The 24,859-nt window shown below is 32.3% G+C and overlaps 2 protein-coding genes and 1 pseudogene across 3 annotated transcripts; 2 read left to right on the plus strand and 1 right to left on the minus strand.

Annotated features, from left to right (window-relative positions):
* Positions 1 to 6,444: 6,444 nt before the first annotated feature.
* On the plus strand, positions 6,445 to 9,186 carry LOC114305099 (uncharacterized; annotated as a pseudogene). Its single transcript, XR_014349872.1, has 4 exons — positions 6,445 to 7,401; positions 7,545 to 7,758; positions 8,397 to 8,533; positions 8,632 to 9,186. The product of XR_014349872.1 is annotated as an uncharacterized LOC114305099 (transcript).
* Positions 9,187 to 13,206: 4,020 nt separating this feature from the next.
* Positions 13,207 to 15,487, minus strand: LOC114286262 (aquaporin PIP2-7). Its single transcript, XM_028229390.2, has 4 exons — positions 14,993 to 15,487; positions 14,361 to 14,656; positions 14,111 to 14,251; positions 13,207 to 13,606 (listed from the first exon to the last, which is right to left on the minus strand). The coding sequence occupies exons 1-4, from the start codon at positions 15,273 to 15,275 to the stop codon at positions 13,487 to 13,489; spliced, it is 840 nt and encodes a 279-aa protein (XP_028085191.1). The 5' UTR covers positions 15,276 to 15,487; the 3' UTR covers positions 13,207 to 13,486.
* A 4,084-nt stretch (positions 15,488 to 19,571) lies between these two features.
* LOC114286241 (uncharacterized) lies at positions 19,572 to 20,827 on the plus strand. Its single transcript, XM_028229362.2, has 2 exons — positions 19,572 to 20,235; positions 20,357 to 20,827. The coding sequence occupies exons 1-2, from the start codon at positions 19,747 to 19,749 to the stop codon at positions 20,756 to 20,758; spliced, it is 891 nt and encodes a 296-aa protein (XP_028085163.2). The 5' UTR covers positions 19,572 to 19,746; the 3' UTR covers positions 20,759 to 20,827.
* Positions 20,828 to 24,859: the final 4,032 nt, after the last annotated feature.

The raw sequence follows: 24,859 nt of genomic DNA on the forward strand, positions 1-24,859 counted from the left end.
TCAGATTTTGAGTTGTACAAAGTGGAGGAAAATTAATTTTTTAATATTTTTTTTTGGTAAATAGTGATAATTTTTAAACTTTTTGAGTAATTTTTTGATTTTTTGACTTGTTGGGGACATGCCAAACTTGACCTTAATTTAATTTAATTTATTTTTAGCTCAACGGTACAAATAGAAAACCAATATCAATTATTAAATTTTTTTTTTTTTTGAGTAATACTACAATCTCACCATTATCAATTCAGAAATTATCTAGAATTTTCATCTCATGATTTAGATTTATTCTGTACATGAACCCTACGCTACACAAATTAATTTTTTTCCATACAATCACCATAGACTTATTGACTGTTTTTTAGATGGGTAAAATCTTAAAACAAGCATTACAAAAAGCATTGATTTTGATTGATTTTTTTAAAATTGATTTTTTTTTTTGTGATTTTTTAAATTTATTTTTAGTGAATTTTTTTAATATTTTAAATAAGATTTTTACTTTCTAGATGCACAAAACTGAAATGCATCTAAAAAATAAAATATTTGTGAAAAAATATTTTAAAAATTCAATAAATACATAAGAATACAAAAATATATTGAATTTTTATATTTTTTTGTATTTGATGAATTTTTACATACATTTAGGTTATATACATCTAAAAAATAAAAAATTCTTAAAATATTAAAATTTTTGACTAAAAATAAAGACACAAAAAATAAAAAATTCTATTTTCTAAACATGAGCCCAATTACTCATCCTTCTGATGATGATATCGGGACTTGTAGTCACGATACATCAATATTATCAGAATTATTGATTTATTAAAATTTAATATATTAATTACTTGTTATGAGATTAGATGTGAATTCAAAACTCGAAATTATTTTTTACTTCAATTTCATTTCAATCTTTCTTTTTATTTAATAATTGTTTTTAATTAATTTTATATTAAAATCGAAATATTCATCTAATTTGAATTAATTAAGAATTAATTTTTTAATATTTAAATAATTTAATCTTTTAATCCCTGCAGATCTATACCCGAACTAAACCACTATTCTATTAAATTAATATTTTAATAAAAAAATATTTTTGGTGTAAAAAACGACTCATCAGTCATAGTCCAAATAAGTGTCATGATCATCCCATCAATATTAAATTTTGAAGTATTTTGAGAAGATGATGAGAAATTTTTTTGACTTGTTTTTAATTTTTTTAAGAAAATGAAGTGAATTAAAATTAATAAGTGATTTTTAACTCACTTTCCCCGATAAGCTTTTGTTCCTTGGTTGCTTTGTAGCACGTAGAGAGGCATGAGCCACAACAAAATGGACCCTTCCCACCACCCTATTAGAGCATCTCCAACAGTAGTAGGCATTTTACCTATCTAAATATTACTATAAAGTATATATTTTATTTTGCCTATCAACTGTTTTTTGTTTTTACTCCAACCATACTCTTTATTTTAGCTATTAATCCAAATACTATTAATTTTATAGAATGCCACGTCAACAACAAAGATGGAGGGAAATGATCCTAATGATTGAATACATTTTGCCTAGCGTTGAAGGCTAGCTACATGTAGCTAGTGAATATGAGTTGAGCCAAAATACCTAAATCATATGCCTAATGCGTTGGAATTGAAAAAAGTGAATCACACTAGGCATTTTAACTAACAAGTATTATATGCCTAGTGCATTAGAGATACTCTTAGTCACTGATCAAGTTGAAGGGGAAAAAAAGTCAATGGTTGCCACTTGCTACATTGATTGGACAAGTTGAGAGCTTATGGCCAAATAATACAAACTTGCATTCTATTTATCATTAAAGCAATGATATATTTTTTAATTATGGAATTCTAATTAAATTTTAATGATAGGATAAGAAATAAAAATATATATATATAAAATCAAAATATCATATCATAATGGAACCTACCTTCATCAGAACCTATTAGAACTCTTAATATTTTTCTTATATTTATAATCATTGACAACGTCTAAATCATAAAAAAACACTCTCACCAACCACCACCAAATCATGGGGAAAAAATGGTCCAAGTTACAAAAGAATTGCAAGTGGTTCTCAAGTTTTAATTACTTGGAAAGGGCTATAGGAGATGAACAAAGACTCAGACAGACTTTGAGCCTCGAGGAGATGATAATATGTGATAGAGTGTAGTGATAGTCCACTCTACCCCTGGGATTATTGGACATCATATATATATATATATATATGACGTAAACTAGTAATCCTCTTATAATATCAAACTGTCCCTAAAACTTTGGAAGATTTGCATTTTGAAGAAGCCATGGAAGAGATCAGCAAGCTTCCCAAATGTTGTGGTTTAAAGATCATCTTCTTAACTTGTATTATGTTCTTGAACAGTACTGCCAAATCAGAAGTTTATACAGTGGGTGATGCAGACCAGTGGAGCACTGGAATTAGCTATCTTTCATGGTCACAGAAATACAATTTCACTGTTGGAGACGTCCTCGGTCTGAATTAATTCTTTCCTTAATCTCATCTCATATTTGTTTCTTTTATTTTCTTTTTTAAACTTTTGGAGTTTTTGTATGTCACTGTTATGGTTTTTGCAGTGATTTTTATATCTATTTTTACATATTATAGATAGCCAATTGCAGAAAGAACCATTTTGAGCTTTATGGTTATTTCAAGTGTTTTGATTGGAATACTAAAAAAGGCTCATCTTAGATTGTTGTGTTGGACATAATTCAACTCTAAATAGCACAAAACATACCATAAACAAAACTGGAGTTAAGTGAACTGTTAGGTAACAATGCAAAGAAATTCTCCAAGAATTGTTTGTTTCAGCCTGAATTATATGAATTCTTCTATTTCTGTCTGTATATCCTGTTCACCGGATATTACAAGCGTAAATCTATGAAATATGTGTCTGACAACTCTATATATTTCAACTTTCTAGCTTTCTATGATGAAAAAGAAAACGATTACTTTTTGCTAGCAAAAAAATATTTTTATTTTCTCACATAAGGTTTTTTTTTTTTTGTTTAAAAAAACTAATTCACAATATCTTATTCAAGAAATTTATATAGCGGCCTCATTTGGGAAGTGGCTATTTTAGTAGGCTATTTTAGTTTTTGACTACTTTAGTAGGTTAAAATTTTTGTGTTTGGGAAGATGATTGGATTTTTTTGTGGTTGGATGTGATGTTTGTGAGAGAAAAAGTGAAATGATTATGGGTTTGATGTGATATTTTGTCTTATTAACTATTTTAGCCTCTTTTGTCTTTTTGTGAATTTTAGCCTAAATTGGGCTATTTTTTTTCTTCCCAAACACCCCCAGCATGTAACATATACATTGTTTATTCTAAGATTTAAGTTTAAGAAGATTTGAGACAAACATCTATACTTGATGTTCATATCTGAATCTATGTATCATTAGCTTCAACACATTACATCAACAATACTAATATTTGAGATTGTACACGATTTCAATTACAAAATTTAATTATGAATTGAATTCTTTTTTTTCTTTTTTCAATGTGTAGTTTTCAAATATGTAAAGGGGCAACACAATGTATTCCAAGTAAGGGAGCCAACATATCAATCATGCAATACAAGCACTGGAGTGTGGGCTAGATATGAAAGTGGGAATGATCAAGTCAATCTCACAAAAGCAAAGAAGTATTGGTTTATTTGTAACATAGATGAGCATTGTCTTGGGGGAATGAGGTTTGTCATTCATGTGAGAAAAAATACTACTAGTACCACAAATGGTACATCCACTATTCCACAAACAGAGCCAAGTACTCCTTATTCCAATGGAGGCTATGCTTATCCCTCCAAAGGAACGGGTACTATGATTTGCCTTCTTGTATATGGAACTATGCCCACTCTTTTTCTTCTTGCTTGTGGAGTGGGTTAAAATTTATTTATTTTGCAATGTAATATGATTACCTTATTTTCTTGGTCATTTTTTTTCATCACTCACACATTGATGGGATGCTTATTTTGCTTATTTGTTGTTCTAATTTGGGATTACATAATCAAATTTGTGAATGATTACAAAACCATTTGCAACATATGGAAGTCAACTTAAAACTAGAAGCCAAAGGAAATAGAGTTAGATTATTAGTTTAAATTAACACCCAAAAAAAAAAAAAAATCATTGTCAATCCTTTATATGACTTGTTTGGTGCAGTATTTTGTAAGTAGAAAAATTGATAATCAGTGTAAAAGTTAAAAATAGTCATTCCCAACTTTCAGAATAATAAATATTTTTTAATTAATAATTTGTAAATAAAAATTGCATGAAACAGTCTAACATATACTTTGTTAAAAAATACAAGTAACTGATGTGTCTACACCTAACAACCAAAATGTCACATTGAATGACACCCACACGAGTATGATGATTCATGATTTTAAATAATCCAAAATGTCACATTGAATGATATCCACCCAAATATGATGATTCATGATTTTAAATAATGTTATCAAGATAGAAAATTTTTGAGACGTTTAAAAGTTTTGACAATGATATGATAAAATATGTGTCAATTTTTAATTTTATTACACATTCAATGATATAAGGTTCAACCTCTTTGTCTTATCATTGTAGATGAATTTGTAAGTCTAAAAGTATAAGTCTTTAGCATTACTCATAAAACCCACAAAAAACTTTCACAATTTGATCCATAATGATGTGATGTGATTCATGTTAATTTTTAATTTGTCACATAATCAATTGTGTACAAAACCGGCCTTGGGCTAAGGCCATTGAGGCCTGTGCTTTAAGCTCCAAAAGATTGATCCCAAAATAAGGCTCCCAAATTTAGAAAAAAATTATAATATATTACAAATATAAATAGGCTCAAATTATTTTTGTTGTTTTAGGACCAATCTAAAGGATCCAAAATATTTTATCGAGCCCATATTTGTTTATAAGTGTGGTTTGTCTTAATTGAAATTAAAATATATACAAAATGTTGGTGGCTCTTGAATGAGAAACACTACATAAACATACAAAATGTTAATGACCCAAAATAGGGCTTCTAATTTTTTTTTTTCATTTTCTTTTTTTATCAGATTTTAGTGGAATAAATAAATTTGCCCTATTTTTCTTTACTTTTCTTGTTTATCAGATTTTAATGGAATAAACAATTAATTCAATCTCAATCACATTCATACACAACATATTCAAGTTTCGTTTGGCATTTGATTTTTGGCTAAACAATCACAAAAAGACAAAATTGGCTATATAAGTCAGTAAAACAAAATATCACATACAAATTATAAGTATTACACTTTTTCTCTCACAAAAGTAAAAAAAGCTAAAAAAGTCAAACCAAATAAGGTTAAAAAAGTCCCAACACAAAAAAGCCAACTAAAAAAGCTAATGACAAACAAAGACTCAATAAACAACAATGCAACCACACTTATAAACAACATATTCAATAAACAACAATTAATTCAATACATATCCAATACATTTTAATTGAATAAAGTTTTCTAATTTTGGTAACTTCTTTTTTTTTTTTGTATGAATACATTTTGATATCTATTTTGATATCAATCGACGGTAGTAATATATAGTTTGATATATTGCAATAATAATGTTCATATTGTCTCAGATTCTGTGTCATATCAATTTTGGGTTTTCAGTGAAATTCGCTGTCACATGTAATTAGCTCTTGCTGCTTCCTTGTGATTTGTTGTTTTAGAAATAAAGTGACAATTGTGGCTTGAGTTCCAGTTTTATGGATTTTTTCACCAAGGCAAAACTTTCATACTTCATGTTTTCAAGGAAAAGAAAAGAAAAGAAAAGAACGAAAGAATATCTTGGTTTATGTTTTATTATATTCCAATTTTATCATTTTTTTTTTATTCTTGTTAATTAGAAAGCTGAACCGTTGAACCTTAACTTAGTTTCTTGAAAGATGAAATAAATCATTCCTCCTTGATCTTGAGAGACTAACATTGAGATATTTATAAGCATTATCACACGAAATTCTGGAAATCAAAAACTTGGCAATGCTAGACCAAATGAAAAGACTTTCTAAGTAAAAACTGTTATGAGGAGTATTTAGGCTTCATTTGGAAAGCCATGGTTTGGGCTTTTTTGGCTATTTTAGCCACAAAAAATAAAATAGGCTATTTTAGCTATAACAAACAAAACATCACATCCAACCCATAATCATTACATTCTTCTCTCACAAAAAAACTCAAAAAAGTCAAAAAGTCTTTCCCAAACCAAGCTTTTAAACCCAGGCTAAAATAGCCAAAAAATCAAAAAGTCAATTCACTTCCCAAACGGAGGCTTAATCTTTATTCCTCGGATTCTTTCGGAGTTTTGGAGGATGCTAAAGTTGGGATAAGTGTGCCTTAAAAATTGCCTTACATTTCAACGAACATTTTATAGTACGGAATATGATAGATTGATAAAAAAAAAAATCAATATAGATTGTGGGTTTTAGTTTGAGTAAGTTTTAGATTGAGCTTCAATTGATTGTGTGTTCACATGCATGCATGTATGATATTTGGTTACGGAACCTAAAATTACAATCTAAATGTTCTTTCATATTTGGAATGCTTTCTTCAGGCAATAAGAGCAATATAGAGGCATAAAATATGAATGAATAAGGAAGAGTGCATCCAGATTGCAGAAATGCATCAAACCCCTATCATCAATGTAGTGATTATTGCTTTAGAATAATTGTTGAAGCTAAAGGCACTGATGGATAAAAATGAACAAGGTAACTTATTGCTTTTTTTTTTTTTTTTTTTTTTTTTTTTTGTGCTTTTGTACATGGGTGGTGCTCCCTTGTTGCCTTCTTTAATCAATATTAGTTTTTAAGTTTAGTTAAGAAAGTTGCTTTAGTTTCCTCTTTGCTACAAACTTTTGTTACCCAAATTGTAACTTGAAAGCGGTTGAATTTAGTTTTCACTGAATGGCGCTATTTTCTATTATCTTCACATATTACATAGCTGAAATATTGTCTTGGTTTATCCAGTTGTTTGGAAATGTGCTTGCTGAATTTTGGGTGGCTGACCTCTATTTTCATAGAGTTCTCCAATTTATTTTTCCTACTACACATTTTTGTAAATGTCGGATTACTGACTCTATTATAAGTTTTTTAAGTTCCCTGTGTTGTGATAATAATGTCATTCAGGTGTCCTATATTGTTGTAATTTTCCTTGAATTAGACACTATCAGGAGAAATTCAGGCTACTGGTGTTAAGGTTCAGCACAGTTTAGTTGCTGTTGTTCCTGATTCGAATGAAGATTTACATGATGAAATATATGATCGTGAAGATCATCCAAGCGGGGACAATGATACTCTTGTTGAGGAGATTATGCAGGTTGACTTCACCAAACTCATAGAGAGGCAGAAAAAAATGTTCGAGTTAAGGCTAAAGACAGTAAGAGTGAATCAGTATTTGCCCTCATCTTTACCAGATCAGTTGTCTGACAACTAAATTAGCCTCATTTGTTACATTATTTTTATCTTCTTGTCATTATCATTTTCCTAATCCCATATAGGTCTTTGGTTCTCTGCATGCAGAATGAGGCTAGAAAAGCCAATCAAACTGCCATGGTGGGGGAGAAGAAGAGAATGGAAGCTCCGCCAGAGTCTAAGGGTGTTTCTAAAGAAAAGTGGATTGAGGAGAGGAAGAAAAAAATTGGCAAGCTTTTGGATGCGAATGGTTTGGATATGACTAAGGCATATATGCTAGTCAATAGGGGTTAAAAAGAACCTGCTCCATTTGGTTGGGATGGTATGATTAGTTCTTTTTGGTTATGTAATTATCTATTTCACGTTGTGTGTCGTGTGTAACTTAATTCATTTTCTTAAATATTATTTGCACATACATTTTCAACTTTGGAATGCATCTAAACTCAACAAAAGTCTTTGTCCCAATTACTTGGGGTTAACTATAGGGATCCATTTCCACCAATTGCTTCTATTTGCAGTCCTATCAATTTGTGTCTGGGAGATTGGGAACAGAATGTTATTCTTCCCTGAACTGCATGAACTTTGATTAACTCATTGCTTACTTGCACGAGCAGTATGACGAACCGTATCTTCTTGGAAGAGGACTTTTTTGTTGGTCGGATAAAATGAAAGAATAATTGTTGTTACATGGTCAAATAAACAGCATAATACAGTGTTGAATAATTGGTATAGTACATATCTTAGTATATGTCTGCATTCTCATGGGTTCAAGCTATTTTACATATATTGTGCTTGGAAGGCTGGAAATAGATATTTTGTTGAAAACTTCTTTAATTCTCCAATATAAAGGCAAGCTTAAATTACCTTCTTTTTTTTTTTCCCAACTTCTTTTAACCATTCAACGATTGATATTTGATACCTTATATGTATGTACTGAAATACATTGCCTTGCTTGAACAGTTTTTAATCAGAAAACATTGTACAATGCATACAAGAAACAGTCAAAGAACATTGAGATTGACATCGAAGAGTACAATAAAATGAAAGAAGCTGATCCAGAATTCTACAGAGAAGCTTCAAGCCTCCAATATGGAAAGGTAAGCGTTTTAATTGAGGAAATTATGTGTTTCTTGCTAAAATGGTTCAATTTAGAGAAAGTTGAACAGAACAAAAGAATTCTACTCATGTTTGGCAGGCACCAAAAGTTGCCGAGGACAAGATTGAAAGGATGGTGGCTAGCCTTTGGGAGATACACGCTGGAGATCAAGAATAACCTTGACGGAGGAACTGCTTTACCTGACTAAGGTACTTGAGGAGCCTTTTTATTCTTTTCTTTTCTTTTTTGCAGGTTTATACTTCTGTAACCAAGCATTATACTCTAAAAGGAGAGAAACAGCTGCTGCTCCCAAAATTCTTCTTCCATTTTTGAAAGGAACAGTGGAGAAACCAATCACAGCCACAATCTGATATTTTCTTTCTGGTGAGTGCAGATGGTTGTTGTATTGCTGTCATGAGTGTTCTCTGGTTGACCTTTGAATGTCTAGTTGAAACCAAATACATAGTTTGTCATTCAAAAGTGGTTGGGTTTGTGTTGTTGGCCTATAGAAGTTGCTTTGTTTGAAGAATGCTTGAGCTCTAAGGACACGTTTCAAGTGATTTTTGTGGGATGGGGATTGATAATACCATGGAATTATAAATGAGATTGGTAATACATAAAATATTAGATGAGAGTATGTGAGTTTTTGCAACCACTTTAATTCCTCTAATCCTGTCAATCAAATAGGCTCTAAGGGTTAGCACTGATTAATGCCATAGAGAAATGAGGATAGATATTCAAATGCTGACAGCTCAACTTGATGGAATATTTTGTTGTAATTGTACATTATCTTATAAAATAGATGGTTGTATTGGCATTTAAAACCTAATCTGGGCTCATATTTTTTCTCTGTTTCCAGGTATTATAATGGATTTGAGCCTTGGCCCACAGGTAAGGGAGGAGGGTCTGTTTGGTTTGTCTTTTCTTTTTCTCCATTTTCATTGTTTTTAAGGATTGTTTTTAGAAATTAGAAAACAAATGTGGAAGCAGCTTTGAGATAATTTAGCCTCCGTTTGGGAAGTGGGTTAACTTCTTAGTTTTTTGGCTTTTTTGGCTATTTGAGTCTGGGCTCAAAAGCTTGGTTTGGGAAGAGTTTTTTGACTTTTTTGATTTTTTTTGTGAGAGAAGAGTGTAATGATTATGGGTTGGATGTGATGTTTTGTCTGTCAAATAGCCTATTCTATTTTTTGTGGCTCACAGAGCTAAAAGAATCCAAATAAACTCTTCCCAAATGACACCTTAATAGTGTTTTTTTCTAGTGGAAAATGGTTGCTTTCTATAAGTTGAAGGTTAAGATAGAAGGTAAGTATGTTGAGAGGGACCACCACCAAACCCACAGGTGGTTTGGTAGAGAGCACAAACAAAATACACTTCTTTGTCCTCATCTTTCAGTTCAGCATTGGATTCCCCTATACTCTTACTACACTTTGTTTTCAAGCCCATTTTAGACCTGTAAAACCTACTCTCTCTGCAACTGTGTTATTATAATCACTCTGTTTGGTTTTAGTTTTTAAAATTTATTTTTTACAAAATTTTATTTTTTTATTTTTTGTGTTTTATATTTTCACTGAATTTTTTTTAATATTTTAAGTAATTTTTAAATTTTTAGATACACTTAATATAAATACACTTAAAAAGTATAATATTTATAAAAAAGATATTTAAGAAATTCACTAAATATCAAAAATGGAAAAAAATATAAAAATTTAATACATTTTTCATATTTTTATGTATTTATTAATTTTTTAAAATATTTTTTTTATAAATATTTTATTATTTAGATATATTTAAGTAAAGTGTATTTAAAAAAGTAAAATAAAAGAATTATTTAAAATTTTAAAAATATTTACTAAAAATAAAAAATTAAAAATTAAATTTTTAAAAAATTAAATTCAACCAAATACATTGAATAATAGCTCCCAAAGAAAAAGTAATCAACTTTGGTTAAAAGACGAGACTGATGCATATATCTTTTTACCTCTTTGGCTTTTGCAGCAACCAGGATAAGCGGACCCCTGCCCCACCTTTAGTATAAAAAAATTGAGGGGAGACTATTGATTCAAATTTTTTTTTTGGTTAGGTCGTTAGAGAGTTACAAGAAGACACATTTTAAAAAGAAAAAGAAAAATATATATATTTCATTTATTATTATTTTTTTTATTCAAATATGTGATTTAAACACAACATAGTGTGTTTTTTTTTTTTTTTTTATTGAGAGTACTACCTAAGTAATGTTATTTTTTTATTATGGAAAATACCTCATAAATTTTTCACTCCACTTCTCACCAGTAATTTTTAGTACTTTCAGAAAATTACAAATTTGTTTAGTATAATTTCTAACAAGTTAAAAAATAATAATTAAATAGTAAAAGTTAAATGCGTCTGCCTCTTCTTTATAAATAATTATTTTCATAGAATAATATTATATGTATTAATTAGTATATTAATTAATGATGTGATATAATTTAAAAAAAATTAGTATTTATAATTTATATAACAAATAGAATTAATAATAATATCATAATTAATATTAATATACTAATTAATATATGTAATATTATCAATTTTCATAAATTACAAGTAAAAGTTGTAATAAACTTCCAAAGCCTAAAAAAAAAACATGCAAATGTCAGGTGCCGTGACTCTCCACCATGAGAGAGGTTGGGGTGCCATAGGGTTAACGTGGGTGTTGGGGTTGGATTAGCATTTGTATGTTTTTTTTTTTTAATAATACTTGGGACCCCTTTTGGGGGTCACCCCCTCACCCCTTTTGCCACGTGATAGGTAATGTTGTTTTTTTTTCGGGCTTTGGGGGATTTTGAGGGGGTACTCATATTGGTTTGTCTTGTAGTCGTAAAGGAGTCAAACACCTGTCCATGTGCCAGTATTTCAGACACCACTGCTTTTGTGACTGAGTGAGGAGGGAGTCACACAACAAAAATATTAAAGTCTTATTTGTCCTAACTTAAAAAAATTAAAAAATTATTATTTTATTTAAATTAAATTATTTTATTTAAATTATATAATTTTTTTATTTTATCGTTTTAAATTTAACTCATATCCAATTTATATTTTATAAAAAGTTAAAAAATATATTTTTATTTAGATCATCTTAAACCAACCCTGATGGGTGTTTGTGAAGTTATTATTTTAATAGGTTTTTAATTATTTTAGTAGGTTAAAATTTTTATATTTGAGAAGATAAATTTTTTTGTAATTAAATATAATGTTTGTAAGAAAAAAAGTAAAATAATTATGAATTTGACATAATATTTTATCTTATTAATTATTTTACCTTATTTTGTCATTTTATAAATGTTAGCCTAAAAAACTAAAAAAAAACTTTTACCAAACATTCTTAAAAATTCTATTAAAATTTTTATTAAATATCTCACATATAAAATTTATATAAGACTCATATAATGTATATCTCACACCTATATAAAACATTTAATAAAATTTTTAAAACCAATACCATGACTAAGCCACGTAACTAAGCCACACAACACACGACACGCACCTTTGTAGCCCATTCCACTCCTTCGAGCTCCCCTCTAGGCTACGCGTCACTGTTTTATGGGTTGCTTTTGTTTTGATAAATTACACTAACTTGAAAAAATACCAACAATCCTTACAATATTATTATAATTATATTACATTTTCTTTTAATAAGGCTTAACATATCCAAATTAATGTAAATAGTATAAAAATACAAAAATAAATAAAATAAAATCTTATTCTTGCATTATGCAATTTTTTTTCTATTTTTCTTTTACTTTAAAAGAAATTATAGATGAATGATATGCCTAAATTTAAGTCTTAATTAATAAATACGCTATGAATCTATTTTTCTTTTTTTAATTATAAATAAATAAATTTTAACAAAAAAGAGAATTATAGATAAATGATGGATTTTTAACAAAAAAAAAAGAATTGTAGATAAATGATGGATATGTTGCTGGTGAAGATTCCATGACGTTGGACAAGTCCATTGGCTCATGGGGGCATGACACTGTCCATTGGCTCATGGGGGCATAACCAGTGCCAGGTCCACATCAAAGTTTTATTTATATCATGAAAATTCTTTCATAACTCCTAACATTTCTCTTTATTTACCCATCTCTCTTTATTTGCCCATCTAACATAGATTTTACTTGCAAGTAAAATCCCACATGCCTCGAGATGAATTTCATCAAATTTTATTTTTTTTTTTTTTTACGTGAATCTTTAATGAATGCATATAAAATTATTATGGTGGTGTTTGACAAATTAATTTGTGATTAAAATAATCACAAAAGACAAAATAAATTCTTTTAAACACAATAAACATATCATTACATCCAACTCATAATTATTACACTCTTCTCTCATAAAAAAAAATCAAAAAAGTTACAAAATTCTTTCCAAACTAAATTTTTTAATCCAAATTAAAATAATTAAAAAAATCAACCCATTTACCAAACGGAGACTATATAAATTTTAATCAAATCCTACTCTTTATTTATCCACTAACGTGGAGGGTGGTTGGTGGGTTGTGATGATCTTAAACTTCTGCTTGAATTTCACTTGAAGATAAAGAGGAAGCCATGGGAGAGAGAGAGAGAGAGAGAGAGGGAGAGAGGGAGTGAAAGAAACAACACCACCACTGAGAGAGAGAGAGAGAGAGAGAGGGAGTGAAAGAAACAACACCACCACTACATTAAATACAAAATCAGAAAAGCTAACAAACAACAAAAGGATTAAATTATATGTAGATAAATACGAGAAAAAAAAAAGAAAAAAAAAAAGAAAAAGAAAGAAGAGCTCATCATCAACAACAACCATCATCATCATTTCATACACACAATACACAAACAAATAGAGCTGAGAAGAACATGAAGAAGAGATCAAATAAATTAATAATTTTGGTTCTTGTGAGGCTCTCTCTGTCTCTGTCTCTGTCTCTGTCTGTCTCTTAGTTGGTAGGGTTGCTTCGGAAGGATCCCAAAGCTTTGATGGCCGCTGCCCTCAAAATGTACTGGTGGTATGCCGCTGCTGCTAATGCTCCCACAAATGGACCAACCCAGAAGATCCACTGTCCATCACCAAATACATACATATACATATCAACCCACATATCAGTAAAACACAACATCAATACATTAAAAATAAAACCAAGACTACCCAATCTTTTTAATTATTTTATTTTGATATTTTTTTTTTTTAATTTTGCAAGAACCCTTAAACATACACATGAATTTTAAAAAAATAATTAATTGTTCATTAAATATTCTTTAATTATCAACTAATTCTCTTACTAACAAATCACCAAGTCTAGAAATTAAATTTAATATATCATTTTTCATATTTTAAACACCAAATTAGAATGACTGAAGTATCAACTTCTCTACTTGGTTACACATAAATCAATCACATAACCGAACAACTCTTTTACATGGATAGGACCACTCAAGTGAGAGAGTTGTGATTAACATAAGACATAGATTTTTGTATGTTTAAACTTTCTATTAGGGAGTAGAGTGTAACATAAGACATACTCTAGGGACTACTTTGCAATTAACAAAAAGATGAAACTTACATGTTCATCCCAGATATGTTTGTTGTTGTAAATCACAGCAGCTCCAAAGCTCCTAGCGGGGTTGATACCAGTACCCGTAATTGGAATGGTCGCCAAATGAACCATAAACACCGCAAACCCGATAGGCAAAGGAGCCAAAACCTAACCCAAAAACACAAATTCAGATTCAAAAAACCAAAAAATCTCATAAAACAACAAATGGGTACAAATTTTTAGGTCCCATGATCTGATCTGGGTCACTACTACTTACAGGGACATGAGAGTCACGAGCACTTCTCTTGGGATCAGTGGCTGCGAAAACAGTGTAAACGAGGACGAAAGTACCGATGATCTCAGCACCAAGAGCAGTGCCTTTGTTGTACCCATGAGCAACTGAGTTCGCACCACCACCGAGCGAGTTGTAGGAAGATTTCATGAAGGCCTTAACTAACCCAACTCCACAGATCGCACCCAAACACTGCGCTATCATGTAAGCCAATGCTCTGATCAGCGACACCTTCCTCGCCAAGAACAACCCAAATGTCACCGCCGGGTTTATGTGACCACCTGTAAGAAAATCCAAAACAAAGTTAAGAAAATTATTGTGAGGAAATAAGAGATTTGATTAAGAAGTCGATCTTAAACCGGTTTTTGTCAAATCGAACTTAAATAATTTGATATTTTTTATATAGTTTTAAACAGCCGAAGAAATTTAAGTTTGGTTTTAAAATTTTAAGGAGTTCATAAACGAAAACGTGTTCAAACTTGAGATTTATTTACTTAACGAACTGAAGTCAAACAAGCTTTTTAACGAGTCGTCGAACACGAGTCCAACTCGAGCTGTTTGGTTCGTTTACCATTTCTAAATTTGATGATGTTTTAGATATTTGTTGTGTTGTTTACCGGAGATGCCGGCAGTGCAGTAGACGAGGACGAAGATCATGCCGCCGAAGGACCAGGCGATGCCGAGGATGCCGACGCCGTCACAGGGGCCGGTTTGTTTTTTGTGGCCGATGACGGTGGCGATGGTGATGTAGAGGAAGAGGAGGGTGGCGATGAACTCGGCGATGATGGCTCTGTAGAAGGACCAGAGCTGGAGCTCCGCCATGTCAATGAGTGGTGCTGGTGGTGGGTCGACGTAGTCTTTGCCATGGTTGGCATGTCCTTCGCTCACTTCCTTCGACATCTTCTTCTTCTTCTACTACTCTCTCTCTCTAAAAAACTCTCTGTTTCTCTGTTTCTCTCTCTCTCTCTCTCTCTCGCTGTCTGATGAGTCTCTGAAGCTTGGGGGAATGGACTGGAGAGTGTCTTTTAAGAGTGGAGAGTGAATGGGACCATGGGGTTGGAAAATGGAAAATATGCTTATGGATGATGCTTTAGAATCATGAGCCCTCCTTGCATTTTTTTACTTCATTTCTTATTTGTAGAGTCGTTAGGTCTATTTTTAGGCTTAATTTTGATAATTTAAATTGTTCATATTTTAAAATTTATTCAATATATTATACTTGTAAAAAATTAAATTGATCGAATATCAGAAAATATGTGTTCAAAAAATTCGAACTAAAAACTATTTTTTTAAAGAATTTAATAAATAGTTTTCCGAACACATGCTTTCTGATATCCGATCAATTTAATTTTTTACAAGTATAATATACTGAACAAATTTTAAAATTTAAACGGTTCGAATTATTAAAATTAGACCTAAAAATAGATCCGATGACCCTGCAAATAAAAAATATAAGGAAAAAAATTCAAGAAAGGGATCTTGATTAGATGCTTTAGGACTTTCTTTGAAAATAAAAATATATATTTTTATGATTAAAGCTATACAAACGTAACCTTAAATTTGGTGTCATTTTATGTTACTTTGATGGAAAATGCTATAATTGAGTATAAGAAAATACTATAATTTTTTTTAAAGAAAATTTATCAATAAATCCTATGGGGTGTTTTGGAAAGTTGGTAAAAAATTAATTTTTGATTTTTTACCAAACTTTTTAGCTTTTTGAAAAGTGATTTGAGAAGTTGGTAAAAAGTTAACTTTTTACTTTTTAGTTTAATATTTATTTATGGTGTCAAATCAAATTAAAATCACCAAAATATTATTACCCAACATAAGAAATTTTTTTTTTAATTTTCTTTTCATAGACTCTAATTTGTAATTTTACACCTACGTTTTTAGCACTTGCCAAACCAATTTTCTGGCATTTTTGGCACTTGCATTTTTGGACATTTTGTCCAAAAACGTGACTTTTTACTATGTTCCCAAAATGACACTATGAGAGGAAATGTTGATCTAATTAGTCCTGTGTTTTTTCTTATGAATCATTTAGTCCTATTTAATTTAGTAATGAGTATTTATTTGATTTGGTGATGTTGAAGTTTACAATTTTGCCCTTGATATGAGATTCCTTTTGGATTTACTTTGACTAGTGGGATTTGGAGGAGTAATGTATGCAACATTTCCATTAAGAGGTGATTTGGGAAGAGTGTTTCGCAATGGTAGGGTTACATTTGTTTATGGTTAACATCGGATTTACTAATGTTTGACTTTTTTTCATCACCTTCAAACATAGCAGGTTAACACTAGCTATAGAGAGATATTGAGGCTAAGTTTGGCATCCTCAAAAAAATCTAAAAAGTCAAAAAGTCACTATCTTATTTAAGTCACATCATCTTATTTAACTCACATCACCTCTCTATCACATTATTTCAAACCCAACCCATATCCAACCCATATTTCATAAAAAGTCAAAAAGTGTACTTATTTAGGACACCCCAAACAACTCCTGAATCTTTTTGCTGGACTATAAAACGGTTTTCATATTCTCTTTGCATAAGCATCAATCCCACCATAGAGAGAGTGAGAAAGAGAATGGGTTCCAGACCCATGTCAGAGAAGCCTTATGCAATGTGTATACCATTCCCAGCTCAAGGCCACATCAACCCCATGTTAAAACTAGCCAAACTCCTCAGTAGCAAAGACTTCTACATAATCTTCATTGGCGGTGTTTGGCGAACAAAGGTTCAGACTATTATAGCCTCTTTTCAAAAATAAGCCAAAAAGCGTGAACAGTGCACGCGTTTGTTCAACTAGGTTAGAAACGGAGGTGGAATTACCATTTTACCCTTTAACTATTTTAAAAGGTATGGGTTATACACACAGCTGAAACACGAGTGCCCTATTCTCATCTCTTTCGTTCCGTCTCTCACACCGACTGTAGCAACACCAGTTCACGAGTGATCTCTCTCTAGCAGACCTATCTCCGGTGGAGCTCTGCCTTCTACAGAACACGACGGACGAAGAACTACGACAGGTAGATCACCTGAACCGATTATACATGTGTTTCTTACCTTTGTCGACTTGGTTTGAAACTTTTTCCATTCCGATCTACAAGATCTTCCTCTGTTTTGGCCCATAGTGATGGTATTCGGTGGCTATTTACGCCGATCTGGTGTTGATCCGTCTTTTTCCAAATATAAATCGCCGACAACAAATTTATTTTATTTTTTTCTCGCCTCAGTTAAATGGATCATAACAACCGAATACCATTGTGTTGAGCTACATTTTTTTCCCCCGTGATTTCTATAATTACCATTCACAATCCAAATGATGTAATCGTTGCTTATGTTTGGATTTTGTTTTTTTTGTTTTTTTTTTTTTTCAAAACGATTTTTTTCATAATTATCATTCACAATCCAGTTTTCCCCATTTTTTCCCCAGTTTTTCGAACTAGAATGATGTAATCCCCCTTGATTTCCATAATTATCATTCACAATCCACTGTGTTTTTTCCCATTTTTTTTCTGTCCATCCGTGTTTGTGCATCATATATGAGATGGAGCAAATTTTTCATAATAGTGAATCTGCGTTTATGAGATGGAGGAAAAAAAATTTCTATCAACCCGTTCAATTAATCTGAATTAATCTGAATTAAGGGTAGAATAACATGTTGGGAATCTTCAATGCTCTGTTCATTACTTTAATCTGATTTCCTCATTTCGTCATTTCTGTTCATTATTTTACCTATTTCGTCATGACTGTCTAAATCCCAAAACTGCTACTCTCCAATGCTTTGAACTTGGTCACCTTTGCAAAATTTGCTCCATCAAGTGGTAGGCCTTGCCTGATAGAAAATCCGATTAACCTGTATAGCCCTTTTATATATCTCAATCAAATAGAGTCTTAATATTTTTTGGTTACTCTGGGACAACCCAAATCCATGACCAAGTTCTGTGCGTGCGTGTGCGTGTGTGTGTGTGTGTGTGTGTTCATCTTACAAAATGCATAAGCCTACTGGGCTTTTTTACTCAATTCAGTTGAAACCGCCACACCTACGACCAACTGGATGAACCATTTTTCTCCTCCATTTATTTAGAACCTTAACATTTGTTAGTTAGTGTAAAATTTCTGCAGTTTAGTCTGTTTGGTAATGGTTTTTATAAGTTTTTCAACTGGTTTGTTGGTGTCAACTATTTGGAGGGATTTGCATCAAAACAAAAAATAATCAGGAACTAGAGCAGTAGGTTGACATTTTCTTGAATATTAGATAGATGTTGGTAAGTGAGACTCATATAATTCCTGCATGGATTGAAAGGACAATTCAATTTGGGGTCACTATCCAAAAAGAATCAGGAACTAGAGCAGTAGGTTGACATTTTCTTGAATATTAAATTGGTAATGCACCCATTTCCATGTACCAGTTCATGTTCTTGGAATACATTTGTAGTTTACAATTTATAATTTATAAATACATATAATTTATTGGTATGTATTGGTTGAGTGGTTCATTTAAGAGTTTCTTATGTTTCATATTCAAATAATTGTGAAAATACTCTAATTTATTTCATAGCTCTTCAATATAAATGGCAACAACATAGGTGATATGTATTGCTTGAGTGGTTCATTTAAGAGTTAAAATGATAATGTCGGACTACGCCAAACTTTAGATGACGCATGTTTGTTTGGCTAGAATCACATCAGAAAAGTTATATTTATACTACAGATGAACCTGTATTATCTGTAAAGTGTACTAGATAAATTTTAAAAATCACTATTTTCACTAAATATTTGTTAGTAAGAAACAACGGATGGCTTCGTCTCTGTCCACTAGCACGTCAACATGGCCATGACGAATGTGTACTTGCGGCTATGGCCATTGTGTTGTTAAGATTTTCAGATCCCACAAAAATCCTAGTCGTGCATATTATGTTTGTCCTCGGCCTGTGGTGAGTTGTGTAAAATATGTTATTTGAATCTCCATTGATTGGCAAAATTGAACTTCCTTAGCTAACCACAATTATGTTTGTTGGTCATCAGCAATGTGTAAACTGGATTGGTTGGTGTGATGAATCAGGGAGACCGAGCCCCGACCATGACTCATCCCCAACCGAAGTCATGCAGTTACGGGCTGACATCGTGCAAATTTTTAATACATTGCGTGCCATGAAAACGATTATTTCTATGTTGTGGATAACGATTATCATATTATTATTGCGCATGTAAAACGTTGTAACAACATCGTGTATGTACGTTGGATGCTTGTTTAACTAGTAACTGAAGTAACAAAACTGGACTACTGTAAATGCAACTTCTTATTACTTATTATGCTCTACTTTTCTCCTACATTCCACAGTTATTTTTCCTTATGATATTTGATGCGGGAAGTTTTTGTCTATTTTCCGTTTCTAATTTATTTATGTAAAATGTGTACACTATCTTGTATCGTAATTAGTTCAATGGCGGCATCATGCTCCTCCCCTCGAACACCGTCCAAACATAAAGATGTTGGACAGTTGCCTACTGAAGGGTTGCCTGATTACATTGATCTTTCACATAAAGCAACTTGGAATAGTGTATCAACCGAAATTTTCTTAGAGTGTGTACGGGAGCAAATTTTAGCGAGACGTAGGCTAGGTACAACTATCACAGTTGTCGGGTATAAGGAAATTGCAGTGCAATTTGCTCAGCGCACAGGGAGACGTCATGACATGAAGCAGTTCAAGAACAAGTACCTTGCTTTGAAAAATGAGTGGCAGGCTTTGAATAAATTGATGGACACCAGTAAGGGTGTAACTGGGATTGGGTTCGACAGGTCAACCGGGTTGTTCACCGCGTCAGACGAATGGTGGGAAAATTTGAAATCGGTATGTAATGGAATATATATACTTGTATTGTATTGTTCAATTCATATTCGTAATTAATTTGGTTGTTTGTTACTTTACAACTTTAATTTGGGTTTCTAATTTTTATTCTTCTCATTTGTAGACAAACAAGCTAGCGTACAAATTCAAGACCAAGCCATTGGAACATGAAGATTTGATGCGGGAAGTTTTCACAGGGGCAACCGCGACTAGGAAACATCATTGGACGCCCGACGAGCAAGTTGTGGACATTGCGGATGGTGAATCCGATTCTGCTAACTCACCTGGGTTGCAGCCATTTACTGCGCCATATCAGTCGGTTGTCGACTCACCACCACCCTCTTCCATTATCCAGGTAGATGAAACGGAGCCAGGGTCAAAGCGTAAAAAGGGGGCTAGTTCAAGTGGAAAGTCTAAGAAGTCGTCCACTGGCGCATCAGTGCTTGCAAACAGTTTCAACCATCTATCCGAGGCTGTTCGTTCACAGAAGCACCTTACGATCAGGCATGGAACTGGTGCCTCTTAGAAGTATGGCATTGAGGCATGCATGCAGAGGATTATGGCTATACCCGACTTTCTCAGTACGCCTCTTTTCAACTTTGCTTGCATTGCTTTGGAGAATGCAGATTATTGTGAGATACTAATGTGCATGCCTGATGATGGTAATGTGGTCGGTTGGCTTGCAGCATTGAAGGCCTCCAAAGGACTGTAAGAACTGTGGTTTGTTGTTTTTGCGGAAAATGAAAACCATTGTGGGTGTTTTGTAGACATGACTTGTGCTGTTTTGTTTCTTTATTTTTGCTTTTTGGTAGCTTCGATTATCAATACTATTAGTTAATATTAATGTTTTTGGGTGAATGGATGCGGACCTAATGTCGAACATTTTATGCAGTATTGCTTCATCGAAGCGTGGTTTGTGTTGACTATACCAGCATTCGTATCTAGAATTGTTCAATTTCATTGACTGTATTATTTTTTATGGTTTGTAGGAAAATGTGGATGTATGCATAGGTGTTGCCATTCTTTTTTATTTGGTGCATTAGTTTAACGAAGGATAAGACTACATGGTCAACATAATTAATACTGTGTTGTGTGCATTGTAGGGTTCAACACTTTTGATATGTGGAACGGTGAATGTAGCAATCTGTATCGAAACAATGATGATTACTTAATCGAGCAAGCAGAAGAACAAGAGGACCAACACAATGATGTAATCGTTAAAGCAGCACGACATGCAATGAAATATTACGTAAAGTACATGGACAAGATCCCATGTCGAACTTTAATTTTAACCAGTCGTGCATGGATTCAAGAATTATTTGATGGACACTTGGGTAGGGGTGAAGAAAATTTGCATATGCCTCTGTATGTGTTTAACGCGTTATGTCATACATTACGACGAGATTTTGGTTTACAGGTACCTAAAAGACCTCATGGGTTACACATTGAAGAAAGTGTTGCCATGTTCATACATACCTTGGCCGACTACCAAAACCGAAGCATTCAAGAGCGGTTTCAACACACGGGAGAAACGGTTTCTCGACATTTTCATGCAGCGTTGAATGCAATGAAGTTGTTCACTGAACAGCATTGCAAGCCAACCAAAGCTCAAACTAGTAGGCATCCCAAATTGCGGTCAAGAGGCAAATACATACCTTTCAAGGTGAAGAAAATTTTAATTGTCGTTAAGAACACTTGCGTACAATGCGGTGTTCAATTAAATAGTTGTGATGTGTTCTATTATGGCAGAATTGTATAGGTGCGTTGGATGGAACTCACGTACAAGCTGTGTTGCCTGTCCGTGATGCGGGCACATATTATGGCCGAAAAGGTTATCCAACCCAAAATATACTAGTTGTATGCGACTTTGACATGTGCTTTATTTTTATTTCTTGCGGCTGGGATGGAAGCATGCATGACAGTCGCATCTTTAAGGAAGTAATTGAAAATCAGCGTGCACCGTTTCCGCACCCACAAGAAGGTAACATATTTCAAATTCAGTACTAGTTAGGGTTTATGTCACGTGTATATAATTGTTTATTTTATTTTATTTTATTTAACTATAGGTAAATATTACCTTGTTGATGCGGGATATCCAAACAAGAAGGGGTACCTGGCACCATTCCAAGGGTCTCGGTATCATCAAGCACAATTTCGGGAACATGGACAACCCGATAACCCGAGAGAAATGTTTAACGAAGCGCATGCGTCACTGAGGAGTGTAGTGGAAAGGACTTTTAGAGTGTGGAAATCTCGGTGGAAGTTCCTGCACAACATGCCGAACTATGATTTCGCGACGGTGCAAGTGCTATTGGTCGGTGCATCAATGGCCTTACACAATTTCATTCGTAGACACGAGATAGCTGCCTTGGGCAACGACAAACATTATTTTGTTTCATCAGTGCTGGATGACGTGCCCGACGTTCACGCCGGCGGACAAAATCTCGATGATGGGCTCATGGTTGGGGATACAGATGTGAATATGGCAAGAGTTCGTGTTCGCATACGCAACCATTTGTTTTACATACGCAGTTTGGGACTATTGTAAATATGCTTTTTTCGATGTTTTCTTTATGTTATGGAATGTGACCCACGTAGCAAGCCATTGGACTTCTGTTCCTATTTGTAATGCATACTATTTCGAACTGCAGTAGCTTCAATGTTTGTAATGTACTTATAAATTTTAATTAACTAGATCGTCATTTAGTTTCATTTAATTTTGCACCTATTGGATACCTTTGACATTTGACTCCCAGTTAAATTTCATGACAAAGAATTGCATTCTTTTTTTGAAATGTAGTTCATAATTTTTATTGGTAATTTATTCAATTTCTGACAAATTCAATAACTTTTTAAGCTAATTTTTTTTTATTTGTAGAAAAACATAAAAATTCATATTTAATTTTTAACAGATTTTGACAAAATGTTTACAATTTTTTGTAAACATGAACTAAAGAAAAGAGTTTGCGGTCAAGCCAAAAATATATTTCAATTTAATATTTATTATTTATGATAATGAGAGCATACACATTATAGTTGGAACAAAATTACTTGAAAAAAAAATGAAAACAAAATAGTTACAGAAAAAAAATATTTTTATTTGGGGAAAAAAATTTACTCCCAAAAAAAAAATATTGAAAACAAAATAGTTGGAAAAGAAAAATAGTTCAAAACAGAAATTGAAAACAAATTATTGGAAAAAAAATTCAAAAAAATGTAATGGACACAAAATTTATTTGGAAAAAAAAGTAAATTTCAAATTTTTATTTGAAAAAGCAAATTAATTGACAAGTAAATAATTGGAGAAAAATATGTATTTTTCACATTAATATAATTCATTATGAACTGATGATTATTAATAAATTAGAAATTTCAAAAGAATTATAAATTATATTAATGAGTCAGGTTTAATAAATGACTGAAGGTGTGTTCATATATGTAATTAATTGTGTATAAGTTTTACATATATTTTTTTTGTTATCTGTACATGTTAAAAATTACAATTCAATTAAAATAAATAATAATCCTTTTTATTTTTTTGTTACCCAGGTCTGTTTATTATTTTTTTCAATTAAAAGTAACAATTTTTTTTTTCAATTAAATAACAATGGGTAAAAATATTGTTTTTTTTTTCAATTAAAGTTAGAATTTCAATTAAAATTCAACTTGGACAAAACAAGGACTGACGTGCAGTCCGTACGTCCACGTGAAGCCTTCTGCCGAGCTGAGATCAACGGCTGCTACATTGGTGATCTGAGGGCAGTTTGGTAATTTAATAACAAAACATCATATCAAACACTCTCTCCAATACAATCATTTCAAAATATTTTCATCAATCTTCCCAAACACACAAACTAAAATAGTCTACTAAAAATAGTCAAATAGCCAAAAAACTTAAAAAATAGCCACTTCCCAAACGAGACCATTAACACAAAGTTCAACCACAAACACATTCTCAAATCCCGAGGCCTAGACTCGCTTGACGACCTCCTTTCCTTCCGCTTTGATATTGATGTCGATGTTACTGGGCTTGCTTTTTGTGGGCACTACCGTCACAACACACTTAACACTAACATTTCAATGTTGTGGCTAACGACATTATCAACATCACAATCTAACAAACTCACTCACAGTGCCAACCCACGACACACAGCGAAACGTATTGCCATAACAATTGCACAAAGTGATACCCAAAAATTAACATAAAATAAATAACTAATATCACCATATGATTCTCAAACACACACCTCATCCACATTCATCCCCTAACATCGACGTACATAGTAAACAACAACAAATGTGACAACTAACATCAGAACGTCATAGGCACACCCCCGCACCAAACATTGGACAAACTAACATCATCATTACACGTTCACATGGTGATATTAGGGAACTCATTTCCACCACATCGTTTACCACCAAACAAACTAGCACCCCCACCCCTTATGTGCAACTATTACACCTAATGAACAGAGGGTCCTGACAGTGCAACCCCCTCCCTCCCCTCTTCCTTCCCCACCGCCCAATTTCTTGTAGTTACCATTGTACACCACCAACACAATTTCCCCTCACATCGGTGATTAACATTAAGTTGAACGCTGCAGAACAACAATCACGGACAATT

Source organism: Camellia sinensis, chromosome 2 (genome assembly GCF_055761805.1).
Source record: "Camellia sinensis isolate YWXY chromosome 2, ASM5576180v1, whole genome shotgun sequence".
In the NCBI taxonomy this organism is placed as follows: Eukaryota; Viridiplantae; Streptophyta; class Magnoliopsida; order Ericales; family Theaceae; genus Camellia; species Camellia sinensis.